This window comes from Adiantum capillus-veneris, chromosome 10, assembly GCF_014529385.1.
Source record: "Adiantum capillus-veneris isolate H3 chromosome 10, ASM1452938v2, whole genome shotgun sequence".
Classification (NCBI taxonomy): Eukaryota; Viridiplantae; Streptophyta; class Polypodiopsida; order Polypodiales; family Pteridaceae; genus Adiantum; species Adiantum capillus-veneris.
The window spans coordinates 86,803,950-86,823,834 of NC_140940.1; the positions used below are offsets into that span (position 1 = coordinate 86,803,950).

Below are 19,885 nucleotides of genomic sequence, written 5' to 3' on the forward strand. Positions count from 1 at the left end.
TGTCCCTCATTCCCTTTGTGTAAAGGGAGCTTGTGTGTGTGTGTGTGTGTGGATTTCTCTCTCATCCCCTACAAGAAAGGCTCGCCCCCTCCTATGTAGGGATGTGCAAAGACTTTTTTGGACACACACAAAGCATCCAATTCCCTTATGGTTGACCTTTGGACACAACCTTTGAATTTTGGAACCTTAGCATTTTGGAAGTCTTAATGGGCTGAACCTTAGGGTATTTTTAGCCCATTGTTGCACATGGCGCTTTTGCAGATGGCCAACCTTTTGGATCCCTATTTTCCCTCCTTTGGATCCCTACAGTGACCGGTCTGCTAGCTTAACCAATATTCTAGCTTTTTCTCCCCTGGCACTTCCCCACATTAAATGATCAGTTTAATATGAGAAAGTCATTTAGGAGAATTAGATATTGATTATTATGACATTACCTCTCTCTTGAAATCATAGTCGTCCTCGACTATGGTGTAGAGAAGATAAAGCATATTCATGAGTCCTTTTCTTAGCGGGTAGAGGATCCCTATGTTACCCTACGACATCATTCCACAATGGATGACTAGTCCATTTGGCGCTTAAGAGCCTGAGGCTGCCGCAAGCATGTCTGCAGATTAGTCCTATCAGTCTTCCATAGTAGAGTGACAAGCTCTAATTGGTGTTTGGGAGGCGTCGTCTCCGCAAACTTGATCTAAGCATGCGTACTACTTCATTTTTGTGCCCAATAAAGAAAAAGAGAGTCTTATAAGACAAAAAAAAACTTTGTTCATTTTTAACATTTTATACATCTGCTTACTCTTGGGAAGCATTGTAAGCATTGACAAAGTTTAGGTTATCCTTTAATTGTATGCCTTGCATCCATCTAGCATCTTCAAAAGGATAATTCTTAAACTCAATAAGATATCGTCGGATAGTCTTACGCCTCTTAATACCTTGTCTTCATGTCGGAGAATGGAATCGGGCTGCAACACCTCCTCTTGGTCCTCGATCTCCGGTGGGTCTTCAATAGTTGGTTCTTGAGGTGGCTCTCCTTTGTAAGGCTTTAATAGGCGCACATGCAAAGCATTGTTTATGAGCCAATGCTTGGGCAACTTGAGGTTATAGGCCATCTCATTGATTGGCCTAAGAATCTGGAAGGGACCATAATACCTTTTTGCTAGTTTAGCATAGTACTTTTGGTGTCCCGTAGGATTCTTTCCCGTCGTGTGCCTTAATCGAGCCTTGGGAAACTTTAATAAGACCCAATCATTTTCTTTAAAGGCTTGGGCTCTTCTGTGCTTGTCAACAGAGCAGCCTTTTGCCTTTGCTGTGAGATAGAGATAGCATCCTTAATCTTTTGAAAAGATTCTTGTAGGTCTCGGCTATACTCATCTGCAGCGAAGATCTTCCCATGTACCTTAAGTAGCAAGGGACTTTTTGATCTCCCCTCAATTACCTCAGAAGGTGCTTTTCCCGTGGAAGTATGTACAGTGTTATTGTAAGCATACTCCACTAAGGGTAAGTACTTCTCCCATTGGGATCTTTGATCTACTTCCGTTACATAGGCTTTTGGTAGATTGAGAATTGTTAGGTTAGCTATTTCACTTTGGCCATCCGTTTGTGGATGATAGGCCGAAGAGAAGTTTAGCCTTGTCCCTAAATTCTCAAAGAGACCCTTCCAGAAATTACTGGTCATTCTAGGATCTCTATCCGACACTATGGACATTGGCAAGCCATGGTACTTGAAAATTTGTGAAATGAAGAGGGTTGCCATTTGATGGGCTTTGATAGTCTTTTTGACAGGTATAAAATGAGCTTGTCTACTGAACCTGTCTACTATCTTCCATATTCCCGTATTCCCATGGATAGACTTAGGCAATCCAAAGATAAAATCCATGGATATGCTCTCCCATGGTGAATAAGGGATTGGCAAGGGTTGACGCAATCCAAGTTGCTTCCCTCTATCAAATTTTGTCTTTTGGCAAACCACACATTTAGAAACATACTCTTGTATGTTCACTTTCATGGTAGGCCAATAGAAATATGTATCAATTCCCTTTAAGGTAGACTGAATCCCTTTATGCCCCGCATAAGGTGGAGCATGAGATTCATACATTACTTTCTCACGTAGTGAGTTAGTAACGCATAGTCTCTATTTCCATAGAGAAGATAACCATCTTGTAAAGTAAATGGTTCTTCTTTCTTCCCTAATGCAAGGGCTGAAATCACATCTCTAAAATCGAGATCAATAGCATACTCATCTATCATTGAAGATAGATCATTGTGAGTTGCTATGGAAACCGCATTCACTCTCGGCCGTCTTGAGAGTGCATCAGCTACTTAATTATGCTTGCCAGCAATGTGAGCAATATGAAAATGAAATTGCGAAAGGAAATTTGCCCACCTCATTTGTTTGTCGGAGAGCTTGGTCTACGTCATGAAGTACTTAAGACTTTGGTGATCCGTTCGCAGAATGAAAGGAGTCCCCAATAAATAGTGCTTCCATGAGTCTAAGGCATGTAGAACTGCAAAGAGTTCCTTTTCATATATGCTTGGAGCTTGCTCAACAGGGTCGAGCCTTCGACTCTCATAGCCTATGGCGTGCCCTTCTTGGAGCAAAACAGCTCCAAGGCAATCACCACAAGCATCACATTGGACCTCAAATGGTTTTGAGAGATCCGGTAGTGTAAGCACAGGTTGAGAGATAAGCTTTTCGAAAGCATTGTTCTCCTTAGCATACCATATAAGCATTGTTCAACTAAACACTCATTGGACCCCTTTGCCTCCTGGCCAATAGGAATCAGGCAGCTCCTGAATGCTCATTGGACCCCTTGGGAGACTGTCCAATAGTCTTCTAGAGGACTTACTTCTCATTGGTTCTTTTATTAAGTGTTTTTAATTTATTTAAACTAGATTTACTCTAGCCTAATTCTCATTGGTCCACCTCCAAGGCTATCCAATAGGAATTGGGTACACCTTGTGGGCATCCGGGCTAGGGAGCTGACATGTGTCCCTCATTCCCTTTGTGTAAAGGGAGCTTGTGTGTGTGTGTGTGTGTGTGTGTGTGTGTGTGTGTGTGTGTGTGTGGCTTTCTCTCTCATCCCCTACAAGAAAGGCTCGCCCCCTCCTATGTAGGGATGTGCAAAGACTTTTTTGGACACACACAAAGCATCCAATTCCCTTATGGTTGACCTTTGGACACAACCTTTGAATTTTGGAACCTTAGCATTTTGGAAGTCTTAATGGGCTGAACCTTATGGTCTTTTTAGTCCATTGTTGCACATGGCTCTTTTGCAGATGGCCCCCCTTTTGGATCCGTATTTTCCCTCCTTTGGATCCCTACAATAGCCGGTCTACTAGCTTAACCAATAGTTTAGCTTTTTCTCCCCTGGCACTTTCCCACATTAAATGATCAGTTTAATATGAGAAAATCATTTAGGAGAATTAGATATTGATTATTATGACACAAGGCCACACATCATGATCATGGCAAGAGCACAATTTATAAAGCACTATCTTCATTGTATGATGCCTTCCTAGTTTTGAACATATTTTGACTTATTTAGCCTATTTGTTATCAGCCGCAAATTAATTAGATGCTATTTATTTGTGCCTACACTATGAGTATCCAGTTTGGGTTAGCTAGATCATATGAAGGGTCACACTTTTCTTTCTCCCATACAAAGTACTATATAATAGTATGGGCATTGATTCTTTAAGAGTAAAGTTATCGGTCCATTAGATTGTGGGGTTAGGATTTTTGGGGATCCATTACATTTAGTTTAGTATAGCCACTCCACACGATGCTATTCTTTTTATTTTAAGATAGAAAAACCTGTTTTGGGACTTACTCTGCATGTGGAAAGTAAATGCATCCGTGGACTTAGACACATGGTGCCAAAAGTTTTATGTGTCACATGCAAAGCCAACCACCGATCATTCGCTTGACTGATTTGCAGGAGTATGTAAGCATTCCATGTTTCCAAATGAAATTATTTCAAGAGTAGGAGCAATAAGTTTTGCCCCTTTAGGGTACTTTGGTTGAGGTAGGTTCGTATGTTGATTGAAATCCATTATGGCCAAAGGGACAATCTTTTTAAGCTTTTAGTTGACATTCTAATTGCAATCAAACAACTCTACAATGTTCAACCTTTTCTATCAAAGAAAATAGTTCGACCAAATGTCGTTTTATTGGGAAGACAGTGGTGCCTTTAGGAAAACATATTTCATTGATGTTTCGAGGATAAAAATCCTTTTAAAGGGGGAGCAATGTCAAGACAAGGGTAGTATAACTTGTGGGACATGGTCCCTAAGTTAAGGTAGATAAGGCCAAGGCTATGAATAGTGCCACAAGTCAACGGGTTCCTAAAGAGAGGTGCTCGGAGCCCTATAAGGCGAAGTGGTTGGGTGAAGAAGAAGTACGTTCATATTTCTACAAGTAGACACAGAAAAAAGATCAAATATAGAATGCTCAGGTTGTTTATAATTTTAGGCGTGAAACACAATCAAGAATTTCAACGGGTAATCCATGTTCCAACTTTCGTGTAGATGAGGTCAAAAAAATCGCATCACAAGGTAGGTGACAAAGGAGCAAGTATGCATGCAATTAGGCAAATGACCAATGTAATGCATGCATGGCAGCATCCAACTACTAGACATGGTACCTCTTCGTCTATCAGTTTAGCAATTCTAACTTTTGAAGAGAAAGTGCATCATATATCAAGTGACCAAGGTAAGGCATACATGCAAGAATCCAAGTGCAGACAAAGTACCTCCTCCTTTATCATTTTTAGCATTTCTCACTTCTCAATAACATGTACCAATGCTTGAATGCAAGTGAAAGAAAGAGAACATTTCTCACTTCTCAATAATATGTACCAATGCTTGTATGCATGTGAAAGAAAGAGAACATTTTCAATGCAATATTTAAGAACACCTTTTTTTTTTGGTGGGAGAGAGAGAGAGAGAGAGAGAGAGAGAGAGAGAGAGAGAGAGAGAGGCTATGTCACAATTAAATTAAACCTTCATCCCTCTCCCAATCCTCATCATCATAGAATTTTAGACGTATTGAGTTTCGAGAGCACATGTATATTATTGTGAATGGAGAGAAAACATCCATTGCTAGTGATATCTATGGAAGAGGAAAATGTTTTTTACATCTGCAAAAACTTAATATGGTGTTGTATTGCACGATTCTTACGGTAGTTCCCTTCAAAAATTGGTCAAACCCATTTTAGTACTTGTGAATTATACTAGGCATCCATGTGTATACTAAGCTTGTGTACATATATCCAAGCGTGCTCGAATAAAAGAATGTACATGCAAAAAGAAGAGAAGAGAAGCTTTTAACTTCATAAGAACAATCCAAGAGAACTCAAAGGTCTATTGGAGAAGTCTTGAACTCAAGACCTAGAGAGAGAGAGAGAGAGAGAGAGAGAGAGAGAGAGAGAGAGGAAGAAGAAGAGACTTTTAACGTCATAGGAAACTATCCCAAGAGACCTTAAAGATCTATCCAACACGGAGAGTTGAACTCAAGACCTGTTATTTAAGAGGGAAATGGCATAACCAATTTACCACACTTGGGTGATAGAAAGGAAGGAGAGAGAGAGAGAGAGAGAGAGAGAGAGAGAGAGAGAGAGAGAGAGCCAAAAATGTTCAAGAAGGGATCCGAGAAGAATGTGAAACCAATCATTAACAAAACTTTGCAAATAATGTAGCTCCTCAAGAATTAGTATTGAATGTAAAATTATATCCCATTGAACGACAACTTTAACAATACCATCAAGCATTTGAACTTGGGATTTCCACTTGTTTTCTCTTGATGACTTCTATATGTAGTCCTCATAAAAGAGATCATCATATATCTATTTCAGCTCAATCTAAGTACCCATATTCGAAAGGGACAAAACTCCTAGCACAAAAGGAATAGGACCTTTTTTTGTTTTCACAAAGGAAGATCGATATACAAACCCGTTGGAAGAGGACTAATTCTACAATCACTTTGAGTTGATGAGTACATTTTTGAGTCAATGTGATCCAAACAACCTTCTCAACCACTGAAGAGAAGAGATGCTGTTAAAAGGAAATTCAAGCATGCATCAATATAAAAGAACAATCAAAACCCCTACTACTTACCTTTTTCAAGTTGACTTTACTCTTCATCCGTCTCCACTTCTGCACATGTACATGAATTAACACACAGACTTTACAATGTGAAAGGTGGCATCAAACTTCAAGTCAATCAATATATACACAAGAAATACCTAAGACACCCACACCTTAAAAAGATTAGCCACACATACTAGAGCTATAATGTGTGGATTAGAGAGGGAGAAGATTAAACACATAGATTTGAAAATACGAAGCATGCTCCGTTGTCCCTCGGTATACACCTCCTTTCTAACCCAAAGGTAGTGCCAATAAAGCCAAACAGTTTAAATGAAATTAGCTAGGCTTGATTATGAAATTTAAAACATGCATCTGTAGCTATTTTGACTAATTATGGAAACCATGATTGAATGATTATCTTACCAATGGGCTTTTAGAGTCTTTTGACCTCTTTTCCTGAGCATTTGAGGCTTGCCAATGAGCTGGGGAGTGAAAAGGCTGCCCTCTATTCTGAACACGAGCATCGAATACTTCTGTGATTGGCACATCTGGGTTTTTTTCCCATGCTCCAAACTGTAAAGCCTTTGCATGCTGCTGCACACAAATTGCAACAGTATTTCAGAGTATGAAAGCAAGCCTTTGGTCTTTGATAAAATTTTGCACAAAAGCTTCAAAAGTAGTATTGAAAGAATGTTTTAATGCCAACTTGTTCTTTTTATTATTACAAATATATCTTTGCAAATATAGACACATACACATGTTTGTATATGCATGCATAGAGACATGCATATACATATGTTTGTTTATGCATGCATAGCACGTACATTTAATACGAATACCAAACATACATACGTAAATAGTAAAAAAAGAGCATGAGGGCTTAAAAATTAGAGATATGTGAGAGAGTTTGTTCATTAAGGCTGAGGACAAGCAAGACTTACTATCTACATCAACCATTGTGCTTTGCGGCCACATTGTTCACATTATTCCCTGGCAGCCTATCAAGATGATTAAAAAAGAGACCTTCCTCTGGCATTGCATCGCTGAGATAGCTGAATTCCTTGACAAGGTTCTATTCTCCCCTACTCTGTACTGTCCTAACCGGAATAATGTTGGGGTCCAGACCAACTGGCCGGTTACCCGTTACTAACCCATCATTACAAACTCACTTATTCTTTACTTGAATATAGAATAAGGAGCAGGAGAGGATAACTCACTCTCTGTGCTTCACCCACTCCGTGCTCTCCATCCTCACATAGCACTGCACTCACGCATCCGTGCACGCAAACCCTTTAAGTGGTATCAGAGCCAAAGGTTGTGGTGCTTCTCCTCTCCCGGCATTTCCCTCTTCCCGGCGAGCTTCACATCAACAACGGATCGAAGCTCAAAGCTTCCATGGCTATGGAGGCATTGTGAGCTCGGCACATAGAGCTCACTTAGCAAGGTGGCAAGGGGCTGAACTCCACAAGCCACAAAGGAGAGATGGAGCTTTCTGTGAGAGAGAAGCGGGTCACTCAGTTTAGGGCACATTGACAGCAGGTCACTGTTTTTCTCATAACTTGAGCTAAAGAACTCGGATTCAAAAACTTTCTTTATAAAAAGGAAGCTCTCTTCCAGCTCTACGACTTCATAGAAGAGCTCATCAGCTGATTTGAAGTGCAAGTATGTCTAAAATTGAAAACACAGAGGCTGTTTTCTCAGGACCAGATTGGACTCTCAAACACTTTTGGCATCGGTGACTTCGACATACTGAGAGTGTAGCTCTTCGGTTGCGACTACACATAGAGAGAGCAAGTATAACTCTCTTGCCTCATTACAGGTCAGAGACGGAGACAAAGACATAGTTATACAAACATACAAGTTGTGCTTCAGTGGAGCATGGTTGTCTCTTAGCTTGAGAAAGATTTGGTTATGCCATATGCGATTTGGGCATAATGTATACACTTCTGGTTTACTTTTGAGATTGAGATCTCCATATCTCCACATTTGCAATTCTCTTATGCTCACAAGGTCTACACCAGATTGACTACAGGTATTTGCATCATCTTTGTTCCAGTGGGAGTTCCATGGCTTTTTGCGTGTGATAGCACAAGTTTAGTGTGTGAGCTCTTTTGAGAACGTTATCCCCGCAAGGATCTGTTTTGCTTGAATACCTGTTGGCACGTGTTTATCTACGTGTCTTGCATCTCGAAGTGATCTATTCAACTCATGTACGTTGTGTTGCGGATACTGCATATGTACGCCGTTGTGGAGCCTATTTTAGCTTGATTTGGCAGTTATTTGGCCGTTTCTGAGACTGAGTTAGGAAGAGCCCTTTTCGAAACTGTGGCTAGTCATTGAGTCTGTTGAACCTTTGGAGGGCCGTGCATGAGGTTTTATTGATCTAGGGTGTTCTCAGATGTATGAGAAACCTTCGGTGATATAGGTTGCTAGAGATCGTGGCCTCGCCATAGGACATGTATAGAGGTGTGTAGGTGCTTTTGGCACTTAGTTGGCAGTCTTTCTCGACGGTGTTTTTTGAGCAGTAGGTAACATACTTGGACACTCCAAGTCAAGAATCAACCGCGACAGCACCAAATAACCACTTCAAAACAATTCACAGATCACAATAGATTTGCACTGGCCCGGCGGAGTTCCGTGCCTAGAGATATTGGCCCCAAAGACTGGCGCCCCTTTCGGTATTTCTTTTTGTATTAATCAATCATCAAAGTACAAGAGAGCGGTTAGGGTTTCACTCTCAGACGCTGCGTCCAGATGCTCTGAGAAGTGAGGCCCTCACCACTAATTTAAAGGTTACAAGGGATGCCCAAAAGCAGAGCCCCAAAAGCTTTTAAAATCAAAAGCATCAGTTCTCTCTCTCTCTCTTAGAGAGTCAGTAAAAAGCCAGTTCTCTTTTTCTCTTTCTTTCTCCCAAATCAAAGCGAAAAGCTGAGATTTGCGTCGCTCAAAATTTCCCCAAATTATAATTATAAAAAAAATAAAAAAATCCGCCTCCGCCATTTCCGAAAATTACGGTTCTGGCAGAAATTAGGGTTTGCAGGAATTTTAGGGTTTTTGGCAGAAATTAGGGTTTCTGCAGTCCGCCACGTCATCACTTTGTGACATACCCCCCTTTTGAAAGCATTGTAATCGACCGCGATTACGCCTGCAAAACCGACAAAAGCCATAAACCGTCTTAGCAGACACTGACTGTTAGTACCTACGTACTAGGAACACACATCTAACACATGTACAAAATCGACAGTCACATCACACGACATCACAGGACATCACCAGACATCACAGGACATCACATGACATTCAACATTCATTCGGATCTTAGACCATGATTTATCGGCAATGTAGCTAGCAATCACATCTAGGTCCAATCGGGACCTCATCGATGTCCGATTGACTAACCCCTATTGCAACCATGTCTATTCGAGATCATTCAGACCAAAATGCTGCAGTCATTTCGTCTATCAGTTCCTGCACTAACAAGAAGTCAAGAACAAATCAGTATCATAATTAGGAATTCCATTTCGTAAAGTCATCCAGCAAAATACTGTCAGCTCTCAGTATCCCTGAAGCTCAAAGAGACATCAGTGACTTTAGTATCAAAATCAAGGCATCTATTGACAAAGGAGCAGAGTAACTCTCTTCTTGTGCATCCCACTGCACCAGATCTTCGGCCAAGCTGAGTTTCTGGGTTCCGTTTGGAGTAGACTATGCTAAACCAAAACATCGCGGTAAAGTTTCACAATCCGAGGAGTATCTGCTAGGTCCTCCTCCATCCACTTCGCATCAAATGCAGGAAAGTTCTTGAACTAAACCAAGAACCGCCTTCGGACTTTACCTTTCTTTGTATCGTTATGTGCCAAAATCTGTTCAGGAACAAGGATCTCCTCGTTTTCTTCCACTTCGGGTTGCTCATCAGGCTCCCCATCATCACGCACGTCACCCTTAACAGGGTCAAGAGACTCACATGCAATGCATTATGAATCCTCCAAGTATCTAGCAGTTTCAATCGGAAGGAGACATCATTTATCTTTTCAATAATCTAGAAAGGTCCGTAGTATCGCATACTAAGCTTTGGGAAAAGCCTCTCCTTTCCCTTTTTCTTTCGTAGGCGTGCCTTCTCAAAACGTAAGAGCACCCAATCATCCTCCTTCAATTTCAAGTCGCAACGATGGCGATCCGCTGCCTTTTTCTGTCGTTCTTGAGACTTCTGCAAAGTCTCGCGAACCTTGGCAAAAGCCGTATCCAAATCTCGCGAATATTCATCCGCTTCCAATATCTAATCTTTCGTGCTCAGGAAGGATGGAACCTTCGCAACACTTTCAACAATCTCACATGGCGTCTTCCCCGTCGAAGAGTGTATCGTGTTATTGTAGGCAAATTCCACCAAAGGTAAGTTCTTTTCCATTGAGTCTTTTGATCCGAGATACAAGACTTCAATAAATCTAAAATCACTGAATTGGCAATCTCAAATTGCCCGTCAGTCTGCAAGTGGAACGATGACGAGAACTGCAACTGCGTGCCAATGTTCTCCCAAATTGCCTTGTTGGGGTATAAAGCCCAATGTGGTCGCCCAGGTAAGTGGGCGGACCGCCAGGTATGTACACATATTCTTTTGTTAAAACCTAATAAGAACTCACTATGCTCTACACATTACAGTAGAGCGAGTTCACCATATCGTCGTGCTCTTCTTCTCGCACTCTCTCTCGCGTCGCACTTCCGCTCGTACTCCTTCAACTGGTATCAGAGCTCAGATCGAGGCTCTGGGCAGCACTACAGGAGGCTAGAGTCACCAGCTCAGATTGGAGTGAAATTCGACTGGCAAAGACACGGCCCCAAATCTTATGGGAGAGCCCGTAGGACTTGGTGTGCTCTGAATTTCATTCTGAGGTCATCTCGGTCACCGTTCGGCTTCGACAAAGGTCTGCGCAGGCCATTTTCGACTACGTGGTCTCGGCAGGTGCAGATCCGACTCTGCAAATTTGGGGTTTTCGGCCTACGACTGCAGGTGCTGAGGATATCGACACTCCCAGAGTGTTGATTTGTGGCTGTCTACACATCGAAGGACGGCTCGCAGTTCTTGGAGGCGTGTCACATACGACACGGACGTATCTACACACAGACTGTAGGCGACATCCACTAGTTCATCAGGTAGCTTGTGTTTGCTGCTTGATATTCCAGATTTCATCCTGACATTGCAGGTACTTCCACATGGGATGTATTGTCAGAGATGATGTATGTTTGTTGAGGGTTTGCTGGCTGTGAGTCACGCAGCAAACAACCGCCGCAGCGGTTACAACATATAGTGGGAAATTTGTGGATGTATGACTTTGTGGGAAGTCTATGTACTGTCAGATTTACTGCAGCCTTTGTTGAGGGTCGAGTGAGGTTTTATTGAGCTAGGGGATTCTCGAATGTTGAGATCCTTTCGGTGATACAGGTCTTGGAGCGATCCCTCGAGCACCCTTAGATAGGCAGCTAGGATGTATTGACTGTGAGTTAGACAGTTGGGATTGCATCTTTGCTTTACTGCCGTTGAGGCATTGTCACAGTCTATGCTTACAGGACAGTGACAGGACAGTGAGAGACAGTATAGATGCAGGACAGGTTTACCCGCAGCTTACAGTGTCAGAGAGACAGTGTTTTTTGAGCTGTTTTTTGGTCTGTTTTTTGGTACACCAGAGCCATTTTACAAAGGAGACTCTGCCGAAATTTATGCAGAATCTGAAGCTTTCTTGGTTCATTTGACAGGTTGATATTGGTTCAGAGGTCAGTTTACAGGGGAAACTCTGCCGAACTTTTCCCAGGAAAGTAAACCATTGTGAAGCGTAGCTATGGCTGGATCACAGGACACTGCTCTTTACAATATCAAGAAGCTGGATGGAACCAATTTCCCATTGTGGAAGAAGCAGATTTGGCACGTGTTGGTACAAAAGAAGCAGATAAAACCTATACAGCTCAAGGGGATCAAACCAGAAGATATAGACGAAGATGAATGGAACGAAATGGATGAATTGGCACTTTCTACCATTATGCTGACTTTGGCAGAAAGCGTTTACTTCAATGTAGCAGACGAGATGTCGGCTTATCAAGCATGGATCTTTATGAGAAGCAGAGTGCAGCTTCACAGGTATACTGGCTTAAGAAGCTTGTTGACTTGAAGATGAAAGAAGGGACACCTATGTCCAATCATCTGAATGAATTCAACACAATCTATAGTCAGTTGTCAGCTCAAGGTGTCAAGTTTGATGAACCTGTTAGAGCTATGTTCCTGTTGATCACATTGCCGGAAAGTTGGGACACTTTTCGCACAGCTTTGAGTAATTCTACACCTCCAGATGGTTTGAACATAGCAGGTGTAGAAGGAAGTCTGCTTACTGAAGAAACCAATAGAAAGACAATGGACAAAGGCAAAGGAACAGCCTTAGTTGTCAGGGGAAGGACCAAAGAAAAGTACAAAGGTGGAAAGAGGAATCAGTCTCGTAGCAAGTCCCGCAGTGCTAAAGGCAAGAGTGACATAGAATGCTACCATTGTGGCAAGAAGGGTCACATGAAAAGAGACTGCAGAGAATGGAAAGCAGAAAAAGGCAAAGAGAAAGCTGAAGACCATGGTGAGAAGAACAAGTCCTCAGTGAAGATTCAAGAAATAAATGTGACAAACACTGTTGCAGAGGATGACAGTCTAGTGTCAGGAGACATCTACTTCTTGAAGAATACAATGGACTCAGCTCTTCTTACAGCATCTGATGAAAATGCACTAAGTGACTGGATTGTAGACTCAGGGGCATCACTTCATGTGTCTCCAAACAAGGAGTGGTTTACTTCTTATGTGACCACTAAAGATCATGTTCGGCTAGGCAATGGGCAGACATGTGAGATCTTAGGTGTTGGAGATGTTCAATTGAAGTTTCAGAATGGCTCTTCTTTCACGCTGAAGAATGTGAGACATGTTCCCGCAATTACAAAGAGCTTGATCAGCACAGGTTTACTTGATGATGCTGGCTACGTCACCACTTTTGGACAGAACATGTGGAAGATATCCAAGGGTTCTATGACAGTAGCACATGGAGTAAAGTCTAGAGGACTTTACATGATTTATGTATCAAATGTCTCTAAAAATGTAATCAATGTAACCGAGCAGCCGAACGTTTCTTTGTGGCATAGCCGGTTAGGACATATGTCCAAGAAGGGAATGGAAATCTTGTCTCGTTCTGGTTATTTGCCTGGCTTTTCATTTAATGATTTTGAATTCTGTGAACATTGTCTGTATGGTAAGCAAACACAGCAGCCACATAAGCATAGAAGCAGTAGAAGAGATACACAGTTGGCACTTGTTCATAGTGATTTGTGTGGACCTATGCCTAACCTATCTCTAGGGGGAGCTTCTTATTTTATGACATTTATAGATAATTACTCGAGGAAAGTATGGGTTTACTTTCTCAAGCACAAGGATGAAGCGTTTAGTGTTTTCAAAACGTTTGTGACACTTGTGGAGAATCAGAGTGGCAAGAAGCTTAAATGCTTACGCACTGGCAATGGTGGAGAGTATGTTTCAAAGGCCTTTCAGGACTTTTGTGAGTCAAAAGGTATAAAACGTGAACTTACTGCTCCTTACAATCCTCCTCAAAATGGTGTTGCTGAGAGGATGAATAGGACCATACAAGAGAAGGTCAGAAGTATGTTGTCTAATGCACAGCTGCCAAATGGGTTTTGGGCTGAAGCTGTATCAACAACTGTTCATCTTGTAAATAGATCTCCTAGCAAGGTTTTGCAGAAGGATTCAGTGCCAGAGATGGTATGGTCAGGCAAAATGCCCTCATACAAGCATCTCAGAGTCTTTGGCTGTGAGGCATATATTCACGTTCCAAAGGAATTTAGGAACAAACTTGAGCCAAAGAGTAGAAAGTGCATCTTTCTAGGCTATGGTAATTCTGGTGAGATGGGATACTGACTTTGGGATCCCGAATCCAGAAAGGTTGTCCGCAGCAATGATGTTCACTTTAATGAATCCAAATATCATTCTAAACCAGAGAGGGTTGAGGAGATTAGAAGAGTTGTCTTCCAAGAAGATGGACCTGCACGTGCAAGACAAAATGTCAGGGCTCAAGAGGAGCAAGGACAAGATAGATTGGAACCACAGGTTGTGGCTGAGCCTGAGCCACCTATTGTGCGTAGATCTGGACGTGTCACGCGACCTCCTGATAGGTTTGTTCCATCTATGAACTATGTCATGTTGACTGATTGCAATGAGCCTTCATGTTACAAGGAAGCAGTGCAAATGAAGGACTCCGGGAATTGGCAATTGGCCATGCAGTCAGAGATGACAGCTCTGCATAAAAACAAGACATGGAAGCTAGTTAAATTACCACAGGGCAAAAAGGCTCTACCTTGTAAATAGGTTTACAGGTATAAGATCACCGCCCATGATAGTCAGCCAAAGTACAAAGCAAGGCTTGTTGCCAAGGGCTTTAAGCAAGAACAAGGCATTGACTTTGATGAAGTCTTCTCTCCGGTGGTCAAGATGACTACATTGAGATGCTTTCTTGCATTGGTTGCCATATTAGATTTGGTGTTGCACCAAATGGATGTCAAGACAGCATTCTTGCATGGTGATTTAGATGTGGAAATTTACATGCAGCAGCCAGAAGGGTTTGTTGAGAAAGGCAAGGAAGATTGGGTATGCCAGTTGTTAAAGAGTCTTTATGGCTTAAAACAATCACCGAGGGCATGGTACCATAAATTCCACAAGTTTATGCTTTCTCAAGGCTACAAACGTAGTGAGTTCGATCACTGTCTATATACAAAGAAGGCTAAGGATGATAGTTGGCTGATCCTTATTTTGTATGTGGATGACATGTTGATTGCTGACAAGCACTTGGAAGAAATTTCAGCTTTGAAGTCAAAGATGGAAAAATCGTTTGACATGAAAGACATGGGTGAGGCAAGTCATATACTTGGTATGCGCATTGAGAGAGACAAATCAAAGAAGTTGATTTGGTTATCTCAAACAGAGTATATTGACAAGCTTTTGCAACGTTTCAATATGGAGAAGGGAAAGGCACTGAGTGTTCCATTGCCACCATATGTGAAACTTAGCAAACAAGATTGTCCTGTGTCTGAGGAAGAACAGGCTGAAATGGATAAGATTCCATATGCGTCTGCAGTGGGTAGTTTGATGTATGCAATGATTGCTACTCGCCCAGACATTGCATTTGCAGTGGGAGTAGTAAGTCGATACATGTCAAACCCAGGCAAGAAACATTGGGAGGCAGTGAAAGGAATATTGAGATACCTGAAAGCTACAAAGAGTATGCATATATGCTATGGGAGTCAGGAGCTAAGTGTAAAGGGTTTTACAGACTCAGATTATGCAGGTGACTTAGACAACCGAAGGTCTACGTCAGGGTATGTCTTTACATTGGCTGGTGGAGCAGTATCATGGCGTTCTAGATTACAAGATTGTGTTACTCAGTCTACTACAGAGGCTGAATATGTTGCAGCATCAGAGGCATTCAAAGAATCAATTTGGCTTCATCGACTAGTAACAGATTTGGGAATCAAAGAAGAGATGCCTGTGTTATATTGTGATAGTCAAAGTGCTATACAATTGGCTCGCAATCCAGTTTATCACTCAAAGACAAAGCATGTGGATGTGAAGTATCATTTCATCAGGGAAATGCTCGAGGATAAGCAACTTTAGCTTGTCAAAGTTCACACCACAGAAAATCCTGCTGATCTACTTACAAAAGGACTTCCCTCAGAGAGCTTTGCGCATTTTCGCAAGCAGTTAGGTGTAGGGTAGTACATCACTTCTCTACATCTCTTGTATATTAGCTTGTATAGTAGCTTCTCTCACACTTAAAGTACCACATTGGACTTTAAGTGGGAGGTTGTTGGGGTATAAATCCCAATGTGGTCGCCCAGGTAAGAGGGCGGACCGCCAGGTATGTACACATATTCTTTTGTTAAAACCTAATAAGAACTCACTATGCTCTACACATTACAGTAGAGCGAGTTCACCATATCGTCGTGCTCTTCTTCTCGCACTCTCTCTCGCGTCGCACTTCCGCTCGTACTCCTTCATGCCTTCCAAAACAAACTCATAAATCTGGGGTCTCTGTCGGAGACAATCGTCTCAGACGTGCCATGTAATCGGAAAATCATCATGATCATTCTATGTTCTTGGGAGATCAAAAATGAAATCCATTGCAATACTTTCCCAGGGGTGGGTGGGTACGGGTAAAGGCTGTAACAATCCCTGTGCCTTATGCCTGTCAAACTTGACCTTCTGGCATACCAAGCAACTACGCACAAACTCTTCCACATCCTTTTTGAGTCTCGGCCCAAAAGAAATATCTCTCTACCCCTTTCATGGTGGTAGCAATGCCGCGGTGACCCGTAAAAGGTGGACAATGGCATTCAGTCATAACCTTATCCCTCAACGGTTGTGTAACGCACAACATAGTCTTTCTCATCAAGTAGCCTTCCCGAAGGGAGTATCCCGCTACTATCTCCCCATCCCGTATCCGTGTGAAAATATCTGCAAAATCTGTATCTGTGGCATACTGATCGACCATATCCTCGAAGCTCCTATGATGTATCGCGGAAATAGCAAGAACCAACGGTTTTCGAGACAAAGCATCTGCCACCACATTCTTCTGTCCCTGCACATGGACAATCTGGAAGTGGAACTGTGACAAGATGTTTGCCCACCGCATCTGCTTTTCCGAAAGCTGCTTCTGTGACAAGAAGTAGCGCAAACTCTGATGGTCTGTAAAGACAGTAAAATCCGCTCCGAGTAGGTAATGCCGCCACTGAGTAAGAGCATGGATAACCGCCAAAAGCTCTTTCTCATAGATCTGTGCTGTCATCTCCGGCCTAGAGAACAAACGGCTCTCGTAAGCTATGACATGGCCTTCTTGCATCAAGACCGCACCCAGACTACGACCACAAGCATCACAAAATACTTCAAATGACTTCTGCAAGTCCGGCAAAGTCAAATCTGGTCCTGTAGTCAATGTCTCTTTCAATATCCGAAAGGCAGTCACCTCTGTGGGTCCCCACGAAAAAGGTACTCCTTTCTGTGTCAAGGTATGCAAAGGGGAAGCAACCTCTGCAAACTTTCGTATGAACCGCCTGTAGTACGAACACAGTCCCAAGAAGCTTCTAACTTCATGGACATTCCTCAAATCGGGCCAATCACGGATAGTCTCTATCTTGGCTGGGTCCATTTGCACTCCTGCTGCTACTGACACAATGTGTCCCAAAAAGTGTATCTCTGGTAGGAAAAATTCACTTTTCTTTGCATTAATCACTAACGTGTGATCTCGTAATGCCTGAAAGACTTGAAGCAGATGATCTCTGTGTTCTGCCTCATTCTTGGAGAAAACAATGATGTCGTCAAAGAAAGTGCCAACAAATAGCCTGTACTCTCGAAAAATCCTGTCCATCATCCGGTTAAATGTCGCAGGAGCATTGGTTAAGCCAAAAGGCTTACCAAAAACTCAAATAACCCAAAAGTCGTCCGAAAAGCTGTCTTGTAGATGTCTCCCGACACTATCCTGATCTGATGATATCCACTCTGCAAGTCAATCCTGCTAAAGCACGAGGATCCCTGTAACCTGTCGAGTATATCATCGATCCTAGGAATCGGAAATCTGTTCTTGATGGTGATTTCGTTGAGAGTGCTATAATTGATGCACATTCTCCAAGATCCGTCTTTCTTCAAAACCAACAACACTGGAAAGCAATACGGTGAAGTACTAGGCTGGACAAGACCCTTTTCCAAGAGGTCTTTCACTGGGTTCATAATCTTTTCATTCTGTACTCGGCTCACACGGTAAGGTGGCCGATTCGGTGGCATGCTTCCGGGTATCAGATCAATGGTTTGATCTTCAGGCCCTCTGAAAAGCAATCGGCATGAGTGTGGAGAAAAATCTTGGCGTTCTTTTTATCAGGTCAAAACATATTCAACCTTTATCCATCGTTCAGTTCTCTTCCAAAAGAATGAGTAAGAAACTGAAGTTCATCAAGTACAATCTCTAAGCCCTTCATTTATCAAAGTCGCTTTCTCGGCCCGGTAGTCAACCACGGCGTAGTTCTTGTGGTACCAAGGGATCCCGAGTAGAACGTCACTCGCGTGCCCTGAACACCCCTGTCATTGCAAACAAAGTTTGCCAATGGTCGGTGTAATGGAAACATCCCATCCGGGTGCCAGTCGAACTACCTCCGCCTGTGGCGTCAGTCTGTCGGGCGTAATTCCAAATCGAGCCGCCAATTCCAGTGAAAAGAAGTTGGCCTTGGCTCCTTCAAAAGAGCTTCCTGATCCTTCACTTTGCCCCAAAAAACGGCAAAGTTTGTACTTTCATTCATTAGATTCGGTGCAGGTCCCACGCCATGTGGCACCAGTTCTGCTTTTCTATCTGCCTTTTCTGCCACATTCCTCAGCTGCTCTCGAACTCTCAGGCCCGTCGTCGTTCTTATCATTCTGTTCTTTCTGTGCCTTTTTAGGGCACTTCGCGGAGATATGTCCATGTTCCCCGCATCCAAAGCACTTCCCCTCTCTGATGAAGCGAGCTCTCTCCTCAGGAGTAAGCTTGGGTCGTGCCATCCTTTTTCTCTGGGTTGCTCTTTTTCTTTCTACTTTCATTCTGAGAAGTCTGTTCGGCTCGTCGTGTCATGGCCTTATCTGTGGGGTAGGTCAGATTGCCAGAGTGAATGGCAAAGCCCCGCTTCGCATGACTCATCAACTCCTAAATAGAAGCTGACTTTCTATTCCAAGCAATGATCTCGGATCTCTGTAGGTAGACCCAAGGTAAACCGCTCAATCTGTTCTCTGAACGAGATCTTCTTGAATGAAGAGGCAGGTAGAAAAGAGCTCCAGAATCTTTCACAATAAGCATTGATTGTATCTTTCTTGGTCATCCGAAGTTTTAGGGCACTTCGCGGAGATATGTCCATGTTCCCCGCATCCAAAGCACTTCCCCTCTCTGATGAAGCGAGCTCTCTCCTCAGGAGTAAGCTTGGGTCGTGCCATCCTTTTTCTCTGGGTTGCTCTTTTTCTTTCTACTTTCATTCTGAGAAGTCTGTTCGGCTCGTCGTGTCATGGCCTTATCTGTGGGGTAGGTCAGATTGCCAGAGTGAATGGCAAAGCCCCGCTTCGCATGACTCATCAACTCCTAAATAGAAGCTGACTTTCTATTCCAAGCAATGATCTCGGATCTCTGTAGGTAGACCCAAGGTAAACCGCTCAATCTGTTCTCTGAACGAGATCTTCTTGAATGAAGAGGCAGGTAGAAAAGAGCTCCAGAATCTTTCACAATAAGCATTGATTGTATCTTTCTTGGTCATCCGAAGTTTTAGGGCACTTCGCGGAGATATGTCCATGTTCCCCGCATCCAAAGCACTTCCCCTCTCTGATGAAGCGAGCTCTCTCCTCAGGAGTAAGCTTGGGTCGTGCCATCCTTTTTCTCTGGGTTGCTCTTTTTCTTTCTACTTTCATTCTGAGAAGTCTGTTCGGCTCGTCGTGTCATGGCCTTATCTGTGGGGTAGGTCAGATTGCCAGAGTGAATGGCAAAGCCCCGCTTCGCATGACTCATCAACTCCTAAATAGAAGCTGACTTTCTATTCCAAGCAATGATCTCGGATCTCTGTAGGTAGACCCAAGGTAAACCGCTCAATCTGTTCTCTGAACGAGATCTTCTTGAATGAAGAGGCAGGTAGAAAAGAGCTCCAGAATCTTTCACAATAAGCATTGATTGTATCTTTCTTGGTCATCCGAAGATGGTTCCAAGCAGCTCGTATA

General features: G+C 42.7%; 1 protein-coding gene across 2 annotated transcripts in view; it reads right to left on the reverse strand.

Moving 5' to 3' along the window:
• Nucleotides 1-5,677: 5,677 nt before the first annotated feature.
• LOC147449191 (uncharacterized) overlaps nucleotides 5,678-19,885 on the reverse strand; it is an 84,982-nt gene continuing 70,774 nt past the window's right edge. Inside the window, exons 3-5 of one of the 2 annotated variants that reach the window (XM_086521733.1) lie at nucleotides 6,508-6,675; nucleotides 6,112-6,150; nucleotides 5,678-6,032 (exon numbers count right to left, since the gene is read on the reverse strand). In XM_086521733.1, coding sequence (XP_086377859.1) covers nucleotides 6,003-6,032; nucleotides 6,112-6,150; nucleotides 6,508-6,675 — 237 coding nt within the window. In that variant the 3' untranslated portion in view covers nucleotides 5,678-6,002. Of the gene's footprint in view, nucleotides 6,033-6,111; nucleotides 6,151-6,507; nucleotides 6,679-19,885 lie in introns of both variants that reach the window. The other variant, XM_086521732.1, reaches the window with a different exon arrangement.